We start from the raw sequence: 18,727 nt of genomic DNA on the forward strand, positions 1-18,727 counted from the left end.
AGTAAATGCTGCCGGAATCAGAATGAATGAATGGACGAAATTCATTGTATTTTACAGTATTGTACTGTAATTACAAGGGAATGGTGCAAGCAGGTGGTTGGCTGCTAGGTTGGCTGCTTTTACACACGACAGTATACTAATGAATAATTTGGTGTTTTATATCACTTGCACTTCGAAAGGCCTTAACAAAGGCTTCCAAACTGGCAGACCAAAAGGACATGGCAAAACACCCATTTAATATTCAAGACTTACTGCCACTACAATCTGTCCCCGACACAGTTTAAATTGATGGGGAACGCTTCAAAATACGTTAATAAGCCAGCAACAACAATACCATACGCCAACTAGTGGTCAAAATGTTTTTGGTGCTCCAAAGATTCGGTACGGTAGTGTATTCTGTAGGATAGAATTACAGTACCATTCGAAATACAGCAATTATTTCCCCGCCCACAACATTTTCCCACAGTGCAGCATAATTTACAGTATGCTGCACTAAAATGTTTCGGAGTATTTTACTGTTGATTATACCCCAAATAACCATGTACATTTATTTTCCGTTACAGTGCTGTTAACACAACACACACACAACCCATGACAGTCCTGTGTGTCCTGTTAATACAATACACCCCCCCCCCCCCCCCCCCCCCCCCTGGGTCAGGAGACAATCAGTGTGGGATCCCAGACTGGAGAGAAACTGACCTTTCTGGAGAACTTGTCGAAGATGTTGCAGCCGTGGGTGTTCAGAATGGCTATGGCTTGGGCAAAGTGGTGACGCTGGGGAAACAAACACAGGTTATTATGGGATAGGAGGTTGAAGGCTGGCCACTAGGTGTCGCTGTAGTCCCAGAGATGTGCGTGTGTGTGTCTACTTACCTCCATCACAGAGCCCTCTGAGCTGTAGAGGGCAGCCAGGACAGATTGCTGGAGAGGAAGAAGACAGAACATGTTGTTACATAGATAGACCACCTCTCAGTCTGCTCTCTATGCCACTGTAATAACTGAAGTGTACTACCCTTGTCTCAACACAGTCTTTCCCTGAGTTTTCCTACTGTGTGTTTGACCGGTGCTATACCTGTGTGTGTGTGTGTGTGTGTGTGTGTGTGTGTGTGTGTGTGTGTGTGTGTGTGTGTGTGTGTGTGTGTGTGTGTGTGTGCGTGTGCGTGTGTGTGTTTGAGGGGTCTTATCAAAGCTGTGCCTTCATGTATGTGTGCATTTGAGAGTGTGTGTGTGTGTGTGTGTGTGTGTGTGTGTGTGTGTGTGTGTGTGTGTGTGTGTGTGTGTGTGTGTGTGTGTGTGTGTGTGTGTTTTATTAGCAGTCTTACGGAGTCCACTTGAAAGGAGTTGTTAGTCCCACGGTGGTCCAGGTCATGACACATACAGGAGACAAAGAGAGCAAAGATCTCTATATTCCTACAGACAGGGATGGAGGGGTAGGAGGTTAGACTGTAGGGTGCAGGGGTGTAAAGTGTATGGGTGTAGGGGTGTAAAGTGTATGGGTGTCACGTTCCTGACCTGTTTTCTCTTGTTTTTGTATGTGTTTAGTTGGTCAGGGCGTGAGTTGGGGTGGGCATTCTATGTTATGTGTTTCTATGTTTAGGTTAATTGTCATTTAGCCTGATATGGTTCTCAATCAGGGACAGGTGTTTTACGTTTCCTCTGATTGAGAACCATATTAAGGTAGGTTGTTCACACTGTTTGTTTGTGGGTGGTTGTCTTCCGTATCTGTGTCTGTGCACCACACGGGACTGTTTCGTTTGTTCGTTCGTTTGTGTAGTCTGTACCTGTTCATGCGTTCTTCGTGTTATGTAAGTTCTCTCGTTCAGGTCTGTCTACATCGTTCATTTGTTTTGGAGTTTGTTGAAGTATTTTCGTGTTTCGTTTTTACTTTAATAAATTTCATTATGTCCACATTCCACGCTGCGCTTTGGTCCAATCCATACTCCTCCTCTTCGACGAAGAGGAGGAGGACAACCGTTACAATGGGTTTAGGGGTGTAGGGGTGTAAAGTGTATGGGTGTAGGGGTTTAAAGTGTATGGGTGTATGGGTGTAGGGGTGTAAAGTGTAGGGGTGTAACGTGTATGGGTGTAGAGGTGTAAAGTGTATGGGTGTAGGGGTGTAAAGTGTATGGGTGTAGGGGTGTAAAGTGTAGGGGTGTAACGTGTATGGGTGTAGAGGTGTAAAGTGTATGGGTGTAGGGGTGTAAAGTGTATGGGTGTAAAGTGTATGGGTGTAGGGGTGTAAAGTGTATGGGTGTAGAGGTGTAGGGGTGTAAGTGTAGGGGTGTAAAGTGTATGGGTGTAGGGGTGTAAAGTGTAGGGGTGTAAAGTGTATGGGTGTAGAGGTGTAAAGTGTATGGGTGTAGGGGTGTAAAGTGTAGGGGTGTAACGTGTATGGGTGTAGAGGTGTAAAGTGTATGGGTGTAGGGGTGTAAAGTGTAGGGGTGTAAAGTGTATGGGTGTAGGGGTGTAAAGTGTAGGGGTGTAAAGTGTAGTGAGTATGGTTATAGGGTGTATGTAGATTATAGGATAAAGGGTGCCAGGATTTCTACTAGCTCAAGTTAGTCGGCCTTTCAGAGCAGGTAGGGCGTAGTATATAGGGTTAGGGTATAGGGTAGATAGTGTAGTATGTCTACTTACTCCAGGTAGTTGGCCAGGCCCAGGTTCTTGTAGAGGAGATAACAGAAGTGAGAGACCGAGAAAGCGTGAGTCCAGTTGTGATAGGGAGGATCTCTGTAACCCTTCTTTACCATCAGACAAAACCTGCAACCATGACAACCACACAATCAATCACCACTTCATCAACATAGCAACATCGAGAGAGAGAGAGAGGTGGATAGAGAGAGGTGGAGGTGGATAGAGAGGTGGAGAGAGAGAGATATATACCTGGCCAGAGTGTGCAGGTCAATCTTATAGGTGTTGATAAAGCCCATGTCCTCAAACATACTCAGGATACCCTGGAGACACAGGAGAGATATATATTAGACGCAGGAGAGATAGATATTAGACGCAGGAGAGAGAGATAGTAGACGCAGGAGAGATAGATAGTAGACGCAGGAGAGATAGATATTAGACGCAGGAGAGATAGATAGTATACACAGGAGAGATAGATAGTATACACATGAGAGATAGATATTAGACACACGAGAGAGATAGTAGACACAGAAGAGATAGATATTAGACGCAGGAGAGATAGATAGTAGACACAGGAGAGATTGATATTAGAGGCAGGAGAGATAGATATTAGACGCAGAAGAGATAGATAGTAGACACAGGAGAGATAGATATTAGACGCAGGAGAGATAGATATTAGACGCAGGAGAGATAGATATTAGACACAGGAGAGATAGATATTAGACGCAGGAGAGATATATATTAGACGCAGGAGAGATAGATATTAGACACAGGAGAGATAGATAGTAGACGCAGGAGAGATATATAGTAGACGCAGGAGAGCTAGATATTAGACACACGAGAGATAGATAGTAGACGCAGGAGAGATATATAGTAGACACATGAGAGATAGATATTAGACACAGTAGAGATAGATATTAGACACAGGAGAGATAGATAGTAGACACAGGAGAGATATTAGACAGACGAGAGAGATAGTAGACACATGCGAGATAGATAGTAGACGCATGAGAGATATATATTAGACACACAAGAGAGATAGTAGACACACGAGAGAGATAGTAGACACAGAAGAGATAGATATTCGACGCAGGAGAGATAGATAGTAGACAATGGAGAGATATATATTAGATGCAGGAGAGATAGATATTAGACGCAGAAGAGATAGATATTAGATGCAGGAGAGATAGATATTAGACGCAGGAGAGATAGATATTAGACACAGGAGAGATATATATTAGACACACGAGAGAGATAGTAGACACACGAGAGAGATAGTAGACGCAGAAGAGATAGATATTAGACGCAGGAGAGATATATATTAGATGCAGGAGAGATAGATATTAGATGCAGAAGAGATAGATAGTAGACACAGGAGAGATAGATATTAGATGCAGGAGAGATAGATATTAGACGCAGGAGAGATAGATATTAGACACAGGAGAGATAGATATTAGTCACAGGAGAGATATTAAACACACGAGAGAGATATTAGACACAGTAGAGATAGATAGTAGACACAGGAGAGATAGATATTAGACACAGTAGAGATAGATAGTAGACACAGGAGAGATAGATATTAGACACAGGAGAGATAGATATTAGACACAGGAGAGAGATAGTAGACACACGAGAGAGATAGTAGACACAGAAGAGATATATATTAGACGCAGGAGAGATAGATATTAGATGCAGGAGAGATAGATATTAGACGCAGAAGAGATAGATAGTAGACACAGGAGAGATAGATAGTAGACACAGGAGAGATAGATATTAGACACAGGAGAGATAGATATTAGACGCAGGAGAGATAGATATTAGACACAGGAGAGAGATAGTAGACACACGAGAGAGATAGATATTAGATGCAGGAGAGATAGATATTAGACAGAGGAGAGATAGATATTAGACACAGGAGAGATATTAGACACACGAGAGAGATAGTAGACACAGAAGAGATAGATATTAGACGCAGGAGAGATAGATAGTAGACGCAGAACAGATAGATATTAGACGCAGGAGAGATAGATATTAGACACACGAGAGAGATAGTAGACACAGGAGAGATAGATATTAGACACACGAGAGAGATAGATAGTATATGCAGTACAGCAGGAACAACAAGACTGTTTGCAGTCTGGCGGAATACTCCTGAATACTCCCCATATCAGTTTTACTCTTAGTGGTCAAAACTGTGTGGGGCGGCAGATAGCCTAGTGGTTAGAGCAGATAGCCTAGTGGTTAGAGCAGATAGCCTAGTGGTTAGAGCAGATAGCCTAGTGGTTAGAGCAGATAGCCTAGTGGTTAGAGCAGATAGCCTAGTGGTTAGAGCAGATAGCCTAGTGGTTAGAGCAGGTAGCCTAGTGGTTAGAGCAGGTAGCCTAGTGGTTAGAGCAGGTAGCCTAGTGGTTAGAGCAGGTAGCCTAGTGGTTAGAGCAGATAGCCTAGTGGTTAGAGCAGATAGCCTAGTGGTTAGAGCAGATAGCCTAGTGGTTAGAGCATGTAGCCTAGTGGTTAGAGCAGATAGCCTAGTGGTTAGAGCAGTGGGCCAGTAACCGAGAGGTTGCTGGATCGAATCCCCGAGCTGACAAGGTAAAAATCTGTCGTTCTGCCCCTGATCAAGGCACTATTCCCCGGGCACCAAAGACGTGGATGTTGATTAAGGCAGCCCCCCCCCACACCTCTCTGATTCAGGTTAAATGTGGAAGACACATTTCAGTTGAATACATTCAGTTGTACAACTGACTAGGTTTTCCCTTTATTCCAAGGAAGATTGTTGGATGTGCACATAGAGATGGAAAGAGGTCTTGTGTCTGTACCATTATGGGATCTGTGACAGCATCGGTGTACCTTTTGAGGCTACCTCCATTTTAAAGTAGTCCATTTTCTTCTTCTTTTATGTTTAAAAGAAGAGTAAAGATCCAATTGGGGATTTACCGCCACCTGCAGTGTTGAAATGCTGAACAAAATAATGTGTCATTGATTTGTTGTGGCCACTAGATGGTGCTAGTTAAGCCATTGTCTGATTGCTCCCAACACATAGGAATCGCAGCCCAGTTGACAACTTTATAATAGTAGAAGCCCTCAACGGCGATGTCCATGAGTTCTCTATCGATCCTGCACATTGTGAATATGGTACTGGAACTCACCCTGAATCCTGGCTTAGGAAGGCCACCATTTTCCGTCAAGATAGAACTGCCAAAGGGGGAGGAGTTGCAATCTACTGCAGAGATAGCTTGCAAAGTTCTGTCATACTTTCCAGGTCTAAGCTCAAACAGTTCGAGCTTCTAATTTTAACAATGAATCTCTCCAGAAATAAGTCTCTCACTGTTGCCGCGTGTTATAGACCCCCCTCAGCTCCCAGCTGTGCCCTGGACACCATATGTGAATTGATTGCCCCCCATCTATCTTCAGAGTTCGTTCTGTTAGGTGACCTAAACTGGGATATGCTTAACACCCCAGCCGTCCTACAATCTAAGCTTGATGCCCTCAATCTCACACAAATTATCAAGGAACACACCAGGTACAACTCTAAATCCGTAAACATGGGCACCCTCATAGATATTATCCTGACCAACTTGCCCTCCAAATACACCTGTGCTGTTTTCAATCAGGATCTCAGCGATCACTGCCTCAGTGCCTGCGTCCGTTATGGGTCCACGGTCAAACGACCACCCCTCATCACTGTCAAACGCTCCCTAAAACACTTCTGCGAACAGGCCTTTCTAATTGACCTGGCCCAGGTATCCTGGAAGGATATTGACCACATCCTGTTAGTAGAGGATGCCTGGTTGTTCTTTAAAAGTAATTTCCTCACCATCTTAAATAAGTATGCCCCTTTCAAAAAATGTAGAACTAAGAACGTATAGAGTCCTTGGTTCACTCCAGACTTGACTGCCCTCGACCAGCACAAAAACATAATGTGGCGTACTGCACAAGCATCGAATAGCCCCCGCGATATGTAACTATTCAGGGAAGTCAGGAACCAATATACACAGTCAGTTAGGAAAGCCAAGGCTAGCTTTTTCAAACAGAAATTTGCATCCTGCAGCTCTAACTCCAAAAAGTTCTGGGACACTGTAAAGTCCAGAGAGAATAAGAGCACCTCCTCCCAGCTGGCCACTGCACTGTGGCTAGGAAACACTGTCACCAGCGATACATTCACGATAATCGAGAATCTCAATAAGCATTTCTCTACGGCTGGCTATGTTTCCTCCTGGCTACCCCAACCCCAGCCAACAGCTCCGCACCCCCCGCAGCTACTTGCCCAAGCCTCCCCAGCTTCTCCTTCACCCAAATCCAGACAGCAGATGTTCTGAAAGAGCTGCAAAACCTGGACCTGTACAAATCAGCTGGGCTAGACAATCTGGACCCTCTCTTTCTAAAATTATCAGCCGCCATTGTTGCAACCCCTATTACTAGTCTGTTCAACCTCTCTTTCTAAATCATCCGAGATTCCTAAAGATTGGAAAGCTGCCGCAATCATCCCCCTCTTCAAAGCGGGTGACACTCTAGACCCAAACTGTTACAGGCCTATATCCATCCTGCCCTGCCTTTCCAAAATCTTTGAAAGCCAAGTTAACAACCAGATCACTGACCATTTCAAATCCCACCGTACCTTCTCCGCTGTGCAATCTGGTTTCCTGGTCACGGTTGCACCTCAGCCATGGTCAAGGTCCTAAACGATATCATAACCGCCATCGATAAGAGACAGTACTGTGCAGCCGTCTTCATCGACCTGGCCAAGGCTTTCGACTCCGTCAATCACTGTATTCTTATCGGCAAACTCAACAGCCTTGGTTTCTCAAATGACTGCCTCACCTGGTTCACCAACTACTTCTCAGATAGAGTTCAGTGTGTAAAATCGGAGGGCTTGTTGTCCGGACCTCTGGCAGTGTCTACGGGGATACCACAGGGTTCAATTCTCGGGCCGACTCTTTTCTCTGTAAATATCAACGATGTTGCTCTTGCTGCGGGTGATTCCCTGATCCACCTCTACGCAGACGACAGCATTCTGTGGACATCTGGCCCTTCTTTGGACACTGTGTTAACAAACCTCCAAACAAGCTTCAATGCCATACAACACTCCTTCCGTGGCCTCCAACTGCTCTTAAACGCTAGTAAAACTAAATGCATGCTCTTCAACCGATCGCTGCCCGCACCTGACCGCTCGACTAGCATCACTACTCTGGACAGTTCTGACTTAGAATATGTGGACAACTACAAATACTTAGGTGTCTGGCTAGTCTGTCAATCCCAAATTAAATAATCTCCAATCCAAAATTAAATCTAGAATCGGCTTCCTATTTCGTAACAAAGCCTCCTTCACTCACGCTGACAAACATACCCTCGTAAAACTGACCATCCTACCAATCCTCAACTTCGGCGATGTAATTTACAAAATAGCCTCCAACACTCTACTCAGCAAACTGGATGCAGTCTATGACAGTGCCATCCGTTTTGTCACCAAAGCACCATATACCACCCACCACTGTGACCTGTATGCTCTCGTTGGCTGGCCCTAGCTACATATTAGTCGCCAGACCCACTGGCTCCAGGTCATCTATAAGTCTTTGCTAGGTAAAGCTCCGCCTTATCTCAGCTCACTGGTCACCATAGCAGCACCCAACCGCAGCACACGCTTCAGCAGGTATATCTCACTGGTCACCCCCACAGCTAATTCCACATTTGGCCTCCTTTCCTTCCAGGTCTCTACTGCCAATGACTGGAACAAATTTTGCAAAAATCGCTGAAGTTGGAGACATATCTCCCTCACTAACTTTAAGCAGCAGCTATTTGAACAGCTCAACGACATCTGCAGCTGTACACAGCCCATCTGTAAATAGCCCATCTACCTACCTCATCGCCATATTTTTTTTATTTACTATTTTGCTCTTTTGCACACCAGTATTTCTACTTGCACATCATCATCTGCACATCTATCACTCCAGTGTTAACTTCACTAGGGTAGGGGGCAGCATTTGGAATTTTGGATGAAAAGCATGCCCAAATTAAACTGCCCTCTACTCAGCCATAAAAGCTAGAATATGCATATAATTAATAGATTTGGATAGAGAACACTCTGAAGTTTCTACAACTGTTTGAATGATGTCTGTGAGTATAACAGAACTCATATGGCAGACAAAATCCTGAGAAAAAATCCAACCAGGAAGTGGGAAATCTGAGGTTTGTAGGTTTTCAAGTCATTGCCTATCCAAGATACAGTGGACATGGGGTCATATTGCACTTCCTAAGGCTTCCACTAGATGTCAACAGTCGTTAGAACCTTGTTTGATGCTTCTACTGTGAAGGAGAGGGGAATGGGAGCTGAATGAATCAGAGGTCTGCCAGAGTGGCATGAGCTGATCATGCGCGCTCACATGAGTTAGCTTGCGCTCCATCGCATTTCTACAGACAAAGGAATTCTCCCGTTGGAACATTATTGAAGATATATGATAAAAACATCCTAAAGATTGATTCTATACTTCGTTTGACATGTTTCTACGTACTGTAATATGACTTTTCGTCTGAACTTTCGCCTGGACATTCGCCTGGACTCGCGAACAAAAAGGAGGTATTTGGACATAAATGATGGACTTTATCGAACAAATCAAACATTTATTGTGGAACTGCGATTCCTGGGAGTGCATTCTGATGAAGATCATCAAAGGTAAGTCAAAATTCATAATGCTATTTCTGGGTTCTGTTGACTCCACAACATGGCGGATATCTGTATGGCTTGGTTTTGTGTCTGAGCGCTGTACTCAGATTATTGCATGGTGTGCTTTTTCCGTAAAGTTTTTTTGAAATCTGACACAGATACTATACTATACCTCTCTATGGATACTATACCTCTCTATGGATACTATACCTCTCTATGGATACTATACCTCTCTATGGATACTATACCTCTCTATGGATACATCTCTATGGATACTATACCTCTCTATGGATACTATACCTCTCTATGTATACATCTCTATGGATACTATACCTCTCTATGGATACTATACCTCTCTATAGATACATCTCTATGGATACTATACCTCTCTATGGATACATCTCTATGGATACTATGCATCTCTATGGATACTATACCTCGCTATGGATACTATACCTCTCTATGGATACATCTCTATGGATACTATACCTCTCTATGGATACTATACATCTCTATAGATACATCTCTATGGATACTATACCTCTCTATGTATACATCTCTATGGATACTATACATCTCTATGGATACTATACCTCTCTATGGATACTATACCTCTCTATGGATACTATACCTCTCTATGTATACATCTCTATGGATACTATACATCTCTATGGATACTATACCTCGCTATGGATACTATACCTCGCTATGGATACATCTCTATGGATACTATACCTCTCTATGGATACTATACATCTCTATGGATACTATACATCTCTATGGATACTATACATCTCTATGGATACTATACCTCTCTATGGATACATCTCTATGGATACTATACCTCTCTATGGATACATCTCTATGGATACTGTACATCTCTATGGATGATATACATCCCTATGGATACTATACCACTCTATGGATACATCTCTATGGATACTATACCTCTCTATGGATACATCTCTATGGATACTATACCTCTCTATGTATACTATACATCTCTATGGATACTATACCTCTCTATGGATACTATACCTCTCTATGGATACCTCTCTATGGATACTATACCTCTCTATGGATGCTATACCTCTCTATGGATACATCTCTATGGATACTATACCTCTCTATGAATACTATACCTCTCTATGAATACATCTCTATGGATACAATACATCTCTATGGATACATCGCTATGGATACTATACCTCTCCATGGATACTATACCTCTCTATGGATACATCTCTATGGATACTGTACATCTCTATGGATACATCTCTATGGATACCGTACCTCTCTATGGATACATCTCTATGGATACTGTACATCTCTATGGATACTATACCTCTCTATGGATACATCTCTATGGATATTATACCTCTCTATGGATACATCTCTATGGATACTATACCTCTCTATGGATACATCTCTATGGATACTATACATCTCTATGGATACTATACCTCTCTATGGATACATCTCTATGGATACTATACATCTCTATGGATACTATACATCTCTATGGATACTATACCTCTCTATGGATACATCTCTATGGATACTATACATCTCTATGGATACTATACATCTCTATGGATACTATACATCTCTATGGATACTATACATCTCTATGGATACTATACCTCTCTATGTATACATCTCTATGGATACTATACCTCTCTATGTATACATCTCTATGGATACTATACCTCTCTATGTATACCTCTCTATGGATACTATACCTCTCTATGGGTACTATACATCTCTATGGATACTATACATCTCTATGGATACTATACATCTCTATGGATACTATACCTCTCTATGTATACTATACATCTCTATGGATACTATACCTCTCTATGGATACTATACCTCTCTATGGATACTATACCTCTCTATGGGTACTATACATCTCTATAGATACTATACATCTCTATGGATACTATACCTCTCTATGGATACTATACCTCTCTATGGATACTATACCTCTCTATGGATACATCTCTATGGATACTATACATCTCTATGGATACTATACCTCTCTATGGATACTATACATCTCTATGGATACTATACCTCTCTATGGATACTATAAATCTCTATGGATACTATACCTCTCTATGGATACTATACATCTCTATGGATACTATACCTCTCTATGGATACTATACCTCTCTATGGATACTATACCTCTCTATGGATACTATACATCTCTATAGATACTATACATCTCTATGGATACTATACCTCTCTATGGATACTATACATATCTATGGATACTATACCTCTCTATGGATACTATACCTCTCTATGGATACTATACATCTCTATGGATACTATACCTCTCTATGGATACTATACCTCTCTATGGATACATCTATATGGATACTATACATCTCTATGGATACTATACCTCTCTATGGATACTATACATCTCTATGGATACATCTCTATGGATACTATACCTCTCTATGGATACATCTCTATGGATACTATACATCTCTATGGATACATCTCTATGGATAATATACATCTCCATGGCTACTATACATCTCTGTGGATTTGCATGGACACACCACAGGAGGCTGGTGCCACCTTAATTGGGGAGGACATGCTTTTAGTAATGACTGGAGTGGAATCAGTGGAATGTTATAAAATACATGAAACATGTGTTTGATGCCATTCATTCGCTCTGTTTCAGCCACTATTATGAGCCATTCTCCACGTACATACACACTCTCTGTCTGCTTGTCTTACCATGGGTGTGTTGTCGTCAGGTAGTGAGCGGGGTGTGTAGGTGAACTCAGCAAATAAGGGATGAATCTCATCCACTGGCTCCAGCCCAGTTTCCAACAGCTGGGCCACTTCCTGTTCTGATACCTACACACACACACACACACACACATTACTGCTGCACTTGATGTCTTTGTGTGTGTGTGTGTGTGTGTGTGTGTGTGTGTGTGTGTGTGTGTGTGTGTGTGTGTGTGTGTGTGTGTGTGTGTGTGTGTGTGTGTGTGTGTGTGTGTGTGTGTGTGTGTGTGTGTGTGTGTGTGTGTGTGTGTGTGTGTGTGTGTTGGGGGGGTAGTGTGAGTGTTTGACCTTCATGTGGTACATCATCATCTCGTTGGCCAGGTGGGATCTGAACTGAGCCTCATGGACCTTCTTATACAGAAGAGACTGAACACACACAGGAGAGACCAGTCAGTCAACCACATTATTATACAGGAGAGACCAGTCAGTCAACCACATTATTATACAGGAGAGACCAGTCAGTCAACCACATTATTATACAGGAGAGACCAGTCAGTCAACCACATTATTATACAGGAGAGACCAGTCAGTCAACCACATTAATATACAGGAGAGACCAGTCAGTCAACCACATTATTATACAGGAGAGACCAGTCAGTCAACCACATTATTATACAGGAGAGACCAGTCAGTCAACCACATTATTATACAGGAGAGACCAGTCAGTCAACCACATTATTATACAGGAGAGACCAGTCAGTCAACCACAATAATATACAGGAGAGACCAGTCAGTCAACCACATTATTACACAGGAGAGACCAGTCAGTCAACCACATTATTATACAGGAGAGACCAGTCAGTCAACCACATTATTATACAGGAGAGACCAGTCAGTCAACCACATTATTATACAGGAGAGACCAGTCAGTCAACCACATTAATATACAGGAGAGACCAGTCAGTCAACCACATTATTATACAGGAGAGACCAGTCAGTCAACCACATTATGACACAGGAGAGACCAGTCAGTCAACCACATTATTATACAGGAGAGACCAGTCAGTCAACCACATTATTATACAGGAGAGACCAGTCAGTCAACCACATTATTATACAGGAGAGACCAGTCAGTCAACCACATTAATATACAGGAGAGACCAGTCAGTCAACCACATTATTATACAGGAGAGACCAGTCAGTCAACCACATTATTATACAGGAGAGACCAGTCAGTCAACCACATTATTACACAGGAGAGACCAGTCAGTAAACCACATTATTATACAGGAGAGACCAGTCAGTCAACTACATTATTATACAGGAGAGACCAGTCAGTCAACCACATTATTATACAGAAGAGACCAGTCAGTCAACCACATTATTATACAGAAGAGACCAGTCAGTCAACCACATTAATATAAAGGAAAGACCAGTCAGTCAACCACATTATTATACAGGAGAGACCAGTCAGTCAACCACATCAATATACAGGAGAGACCAATCAGTCAACCACATTATTATACAGGAGAGACCAGTCAGTCAACCACATTATTATACAGGAGAGACCAATCAGTCAACCACATTATTATACAGGAGAGACCAGTCAGTCAACCACATCAATAGGGCACTAACCATCAGTCTCTTATCAACACTCTGTGTGACTACGGCATGACTAGAATGTCAGAGACCAGCGGTCCTTGTGTAGCTCTGGGTAGTGTGTCTGACTCACGTGTGCGATGCTGATTCCACAGTAGATGGAGAAAGCAGTGGCCAGGTCCTCATCGAATCGGTTAAACCACGGTCCATTAGTCTTATTGACCAACTCAGCCACCCCAATCACCTCTGAGAGAGAGAGCGAGAGAGTGAGAGACATGGAGAGAGAGGTAGAGGGAGAAATGAGAGAGACACAGATAGAGAGAGAACGATTTGTGACCTGTTGCCACAAGAAAAGTTCAACCAGTGAAGAACAAACACCATTGTAATTATAACCCATATTTATGCTTATTTATTTTCCCTTTTGTACTTTAACCATTTGTACATCGTTACAACACCGTATATATACATACTATGACATTTGTAATGTCTTTATTCCGAGTGTAATGTTTACTGTTCATTTTTATTGTTTATTTCACTTTTGTATATTATCTACCTCACTTGATGTTTCCCATGGCAATAAAGCCCCTTGAACTGAAAGAGGGAGATGAGAAATTGAGCAGCATAGGTGATGCTGTGTATGGAATGGTTGTGTATGGAATGGTTTACTCCAGTGTAGTGTTAGTTTAGCTGTTAACACCAGCAGTGTTAGTTTAGTTGTTAACACCAGTAGTGTTAGTTTAGCTGTTAACACCAGTAGTGTTAGTTTAGTTGTTAACACCAGTAGTGTTAGTTTAGCTGTTAACACCAGTAGTGTTAGTTTAGCTATTAACACCAGTAGTGTTAGTTTAGCTGTTAACACCAGTAGTGTTAGTTTAGCTGTTAACACCAGTAGTGTTAGTTTAGCTGTTAACACCAGTAGTGTTAGTTTAGTTGTTAACACCAGTAGTGTTAGTTAAGTTACTTTAGCTGTTAACACCAGTAGTGTTAGTTTAGCTGTTAACACCAGTAGTGTTAGTTTAGTTGTTAACACCAGTAGTGTTAGTTAAGTTACTTTAGCTGTTAACACCAGTAGTGTTAGTTTAGCTGTTAACACCAGTAGTGTTAGTTTAGTTAACACCAGTAGTGTTGGTTTTGCTGTTAACACCAGTAGTGTTAGTTTAGTTGTTAACACCAGTAGTGTTAGTTTAGCTGTTAACACCAGTAGTGTTAGTTTAGTTGTTAACACCAGTAGTGTTAGTTTAGTTGTTAACACCAGTAGTGTTAGTTTAGCTGTTAACACCAGTAGTGTTAGTTTTGCTGTTAACACCAGTAGTGTTAGTTTAGTTGTTAACACCAGTAGTGTTAGTTTAGCTGTTAACACCAGTAGTGTTAGTTTAGCTGTTAACACCAGTAGTGTTAGTTCAGTTGTTTACACCAGTAGTGTTAGTTTAGCTGTTAACACCAGTGTAGTGTTAGTTTAGCTGTTAACACCAGTGTAGTGTTAGTTTAGCTGTTAACACCAGTAGTGTTAGTTAAGTTAACACCAGTAGTGTTAGTTTAGCTGTTAATACCAGTAGTGTTAGTTAAGTTAACACCAGTAGTGTTAGTTTAGCTGTTAACACCAGTAGTGTTAGTTTAGCTGTTAATACCAGTAGTGTTAGTTTAGCTGTTAACACCAGTAGTGTTAGTTTAGCTGTTAACACCAGTAGTGTTAGTTAAGTTGTTAACACCAGTAGTGGTAGTTTAGTTGTTAACACCAGTAGTGTTAGTTTAGCTGTTAACACCAGTAGTGTTAGTTTAGTTGTTAACACCAGTAGTGTTAGTTTAGCTGTTAACACCAGTAGTGTTAGTTTTGCTGTTAACACCAGTAGTGTTAGTTTAGTTGTTAACACCAGTAGTGTTAGTTTAGCTGTTAACACCAGTAGTGTTAGTTTAGTTGTTAACACCAGTAGTGTTAGTTCAGTTGTTTACACCAGTAGTGTTAGTTTAGCTGTTAACACCAGTGTAGTGTTAGTTTAGCTGTTAACACCAGTGTAGTGTTAGTTTAGCTGTTAACACCAGTAGTGTTAGTTAAGTTAACACCAGTAGTGTTAGTTTAGCTGTTAATACCAGTAGTGTTAGTTAAGTTAACACCAGTAGTGTTAGTTTAGCTGTTAACACCAGTAGTGTTAGTTTAGCTGTTAATACCAGTAGTGTTAGTTTAGCTGTTAACACCAGTAGTGTTAGTTTAGCTGTTAACACCAGTAGTGTTAGTTAAGTTGTTAACACCAGTAGTGTTAGTTAAGTTGTTAACACCAGTAGTGTTAGTTTAGCTGTTAACACCAGTAGTGTTAGTTTAGTTGTTAACACCAGTAGTGTTAGTTTAGTTGTTAACACCAGTAGTGTTAGTTTAGCTGTTAACACCAGTAGTGTTAGTTAAGTTGTTAACACCAGTAGTGTTAGTTAAGTTGTTAACACCAGTAGTGTTAGTTTAGCTGTTAACACCAGTAGTGTTAGTTTAGTTGTTAACACCAGTAGTGTTAGTTTAGCTGTTAACACCAGTAGTGTTAGTTTAGTTGTTAACACCAGTAGTGTTAGTTTAGTTGTTAACACCAGTAGTGTTAGTTCTCACCGTTGTTCTCGTCCTTGATGGGGAAGCAGAGGATGTTGCGTGTTCTAAAACCGGTGCTGTCGTCCACTCCTCGGTAGAACAGAGGGTGGGAGTACGCATCCTTAATGTTCAGGATCTGCCCAGTCATAGCTACGTGACCCGCTATGCCCTGGTCCGCAGGGATACGGAACTCCTTCTGCACACACAGACTATCTTTAGAATCTTCTTCTTCGTCGTTATCGGCATCATCATCCTCATTATAATCTTTGTAATCGTCAAACAGAGAAGTTCTAGACATGTGTTCTACCTCATCATCACTGACCACACCCCCATCAAACACCTTGGCAACCAGCTCATGGCTGACTTGATCCAGTAGGAACACAGAACAACTATAGACAGAGAGAGAGAATAAGTATTCTATTCTATTTTCCTCCACATGAGTTATTCTGGAAAGCATGGTAGCTGGTTTAGGTTGTTTTACATCAAAAACTCACATCTCTGCATCACTGAGGTTCCTGGCCTCAACTATAATCTCTTGCAACAGCACAGACACATCATCTACACACACACAGAGAGAGAGAGAGAGAGCACAGGGTGGGGATGGATGAATAAGCAGGCTGATCTACCACAAGTAGGGTCGTATTATCAGTTTTGTAGGGATTCGATCTGAGCCGGAGGAGAGAAGAGAAAAGAGGAGGAGACAAGAGAAGACAAGAGAAGACAAGAGAGAAAAGAACAGAGATGAAGATGAGAGAGAAGAGGAGAGAGAAGAAGTGCAGAGAAGGGAGGATAACTCACCCAGATGTGTGAAGAGATTCTTGGCCACCTGTAACAGCGCCTGACACTCCACTTTGAGTTTCTGTTCTTTCTGGAAGGCCAGAGTGGAGGTGAGGACAGTGGATGTGTAACAGAAGCAGTGCTGGATCTTATGTTCATCCAACTCCGTGTGTCTGCACAGAGAGAACACATTTATATCCAAAATAAAACATTGAATTCCAAAGTGGAGAAAAGTTGACTGATCAATAGAATAATATGTGTTTAAACAAGCCAGATGGATACACTAAAGGCCTCAGCTGTTACAATAACATCAGTTACACAACTCTGCCTGCAGATGGCAACACCTCACCACTCTGATCACTATAGAGGAGAGAACAGCAGAATGTCAATACTAGAGAAAAACTGTGGTCGTTCTAGACTAGAGGATTTGATTATGAAGGATTTCTTTTTCAGGTCAGGTCACATAATCAGGAAAAACGATTCCCTCATCCCTCAATCACCACTCTAGAGAAACTCAACCTCTGAGTCTGGGCTGTTTCTGACAGTAGCTGGCGCTGGACCCTGATTGGCTTGTTGGCACAAAGAATCAGTAGGCTCTCTGGAATGCAGATTCCTCTAAGCCTGGAAGCATCAGATATCTGTCTGGCAGAACATACGGCATGTGATAGGAGGATATAACCGGGAAGTGGACGAGAGAGGGACCGGGTGGAATGAGAGACAGATGGAGAGAGTGTAATAGAGGTGGAAAGGGACAAGTGTGATTGATAGAGAGATTTAGAGGAAAGTGGAGTAGAGTGGGGGCTGTTGACTGACAACTGAGGTGAAAGATGGATGGAGGGACAGAGGGATGGAGGGACAGAGGGATGGAAGGACAGAGGGATGGAAGGACAGAGGGATGGAAGGACAGAGGGATGGAAGGACAGAGGGACGGAGGGGGGTGGAAAAATGGACTCTGAATTAAAGATTAAATTCAAGGAAAATAGTGCTATTGGATTTTTACTGTCTCCATTCTCTCCTACTAACCAGGGACGGATTCAGACCTGGGACATCAGGTGAGTGAACCCCCCAGCGAATCAGCAACATAAAAAAAAATCAATGAACTAGCATCAGTGTTTCAGCCCTCGAGGGGTTAATGATTAGCCACGCCCTACAACACCAACATCATCCAAGGATGGGAGGCAGGTGGGAGAGCGGGATTAGAGGAAGATACAGATGATGAGAGAGGGATGAGAAAGAGGGATGATGAGAGAGAGGGATGATGAGAAAGAAGGATAGGAAAAATGAGTAAGTTATACTGGAAATACCAGTAATAAGAGGATAAACTCATCTGCTACACAGTTCACTAATAATCCCCTACATATCCAGTCTGTCAGTGTTACTATGGAGACTGTAGTCAGCCCTATCATTAGCCCCCACTGAGGATACTATGGGATGTCTTCCTCTCAGATTCTAGCCAAGATCCTGTCACAGTGTGTGTGTGTGTGTGTGTGTGTGTGTGTGTGTGTGTGTGAATGTGTGTGTGTGAATGTGTGTGTTGAGGGGTAATAACTCTTTGAAAGGAAGAGATGAGTGTCTTTAATCTCCAGCCACTATAATACGATTAGAAATGTATCATCTATAACTAACAGAGAAAGAGAGGCAGGACCAGACAGGAAGAGGCAGGAACAGAGGAAGGGAAAAAGAAGATGAGGAGGAAGTGAGAGAGAAGAGATATGACAGAAGGAGGAAGATAAATG

General features: G+C 42.1%; 1 protein-coding gene across 1 annotated transcript in view; it reads right to left on the reverse strand.

The window, feature by feature from the left end:
• LOC129831704 (cGMP-dependent 3',5'-cyclic phosphodiesterase-like) overlaps positions 1–18,727 on the reverse strand; it is a 266,102-nt gene that overhangs the window by 3,192 nt on the left and 244,183 nt on the right. Inside the window, exons 14-25 of the mRNA XM_055895082.1 lie at positions 17,013–17,164; positions 16,709–16,772; positions 16,522–16,603; positions 16,236–16,410; positions 13,779–13,891; positions 12,395–12,472; positions 12,053–12,175; positions 2,884–2,954; positions 2,638–2,760; positions 1,323–1,410; positions 874–921; positions 700–774 (exon numbers count right to left, since the gene is read on the reverse strand). Coding sequence (XP_055751057.1) covers positions 700–774; positions 874–921; positions 1,323–1,410; positions 2,638–2,760; positions 2,884–2,954; positions 12,053–12,175; positions 12,395–12,472; positions 13,779–13,891; positions 16,236–16,410; positions 16,522–16,603; positions 16,709–16,772; positions 17,013–17,164 — 1,192 coding nt within the window. The remainder of the gene's footprint in view (positions 1–699; positions 775–873; positions 922–1,322; positions 1,411–2,637; positions 2,761–2,883; positions 2,955–12,052; positions 12,176–12,394; positions 12,473–13,778; positions 13,892–16,235; positions 16,411–16,521; positions 16,604–16,708; positions 16,773–17,012; positions 17,165–18,727) is intronic.

Source organism: Salvelinus fontinalis, chromosome 33, assembly GCF_029448725.1.
Source record: "Salvelinus fontinalis isolate EN_2023a chromosome 33, ASM2944872v1, whole genome shotgun sequence".
NCBI classification, from domain to species: Eukaryota; Metazoa; Chordata; class Actinopteri; order Salmoniformes; family Salmonidae; genus Salvelinus; species Salvelinus fontinalis.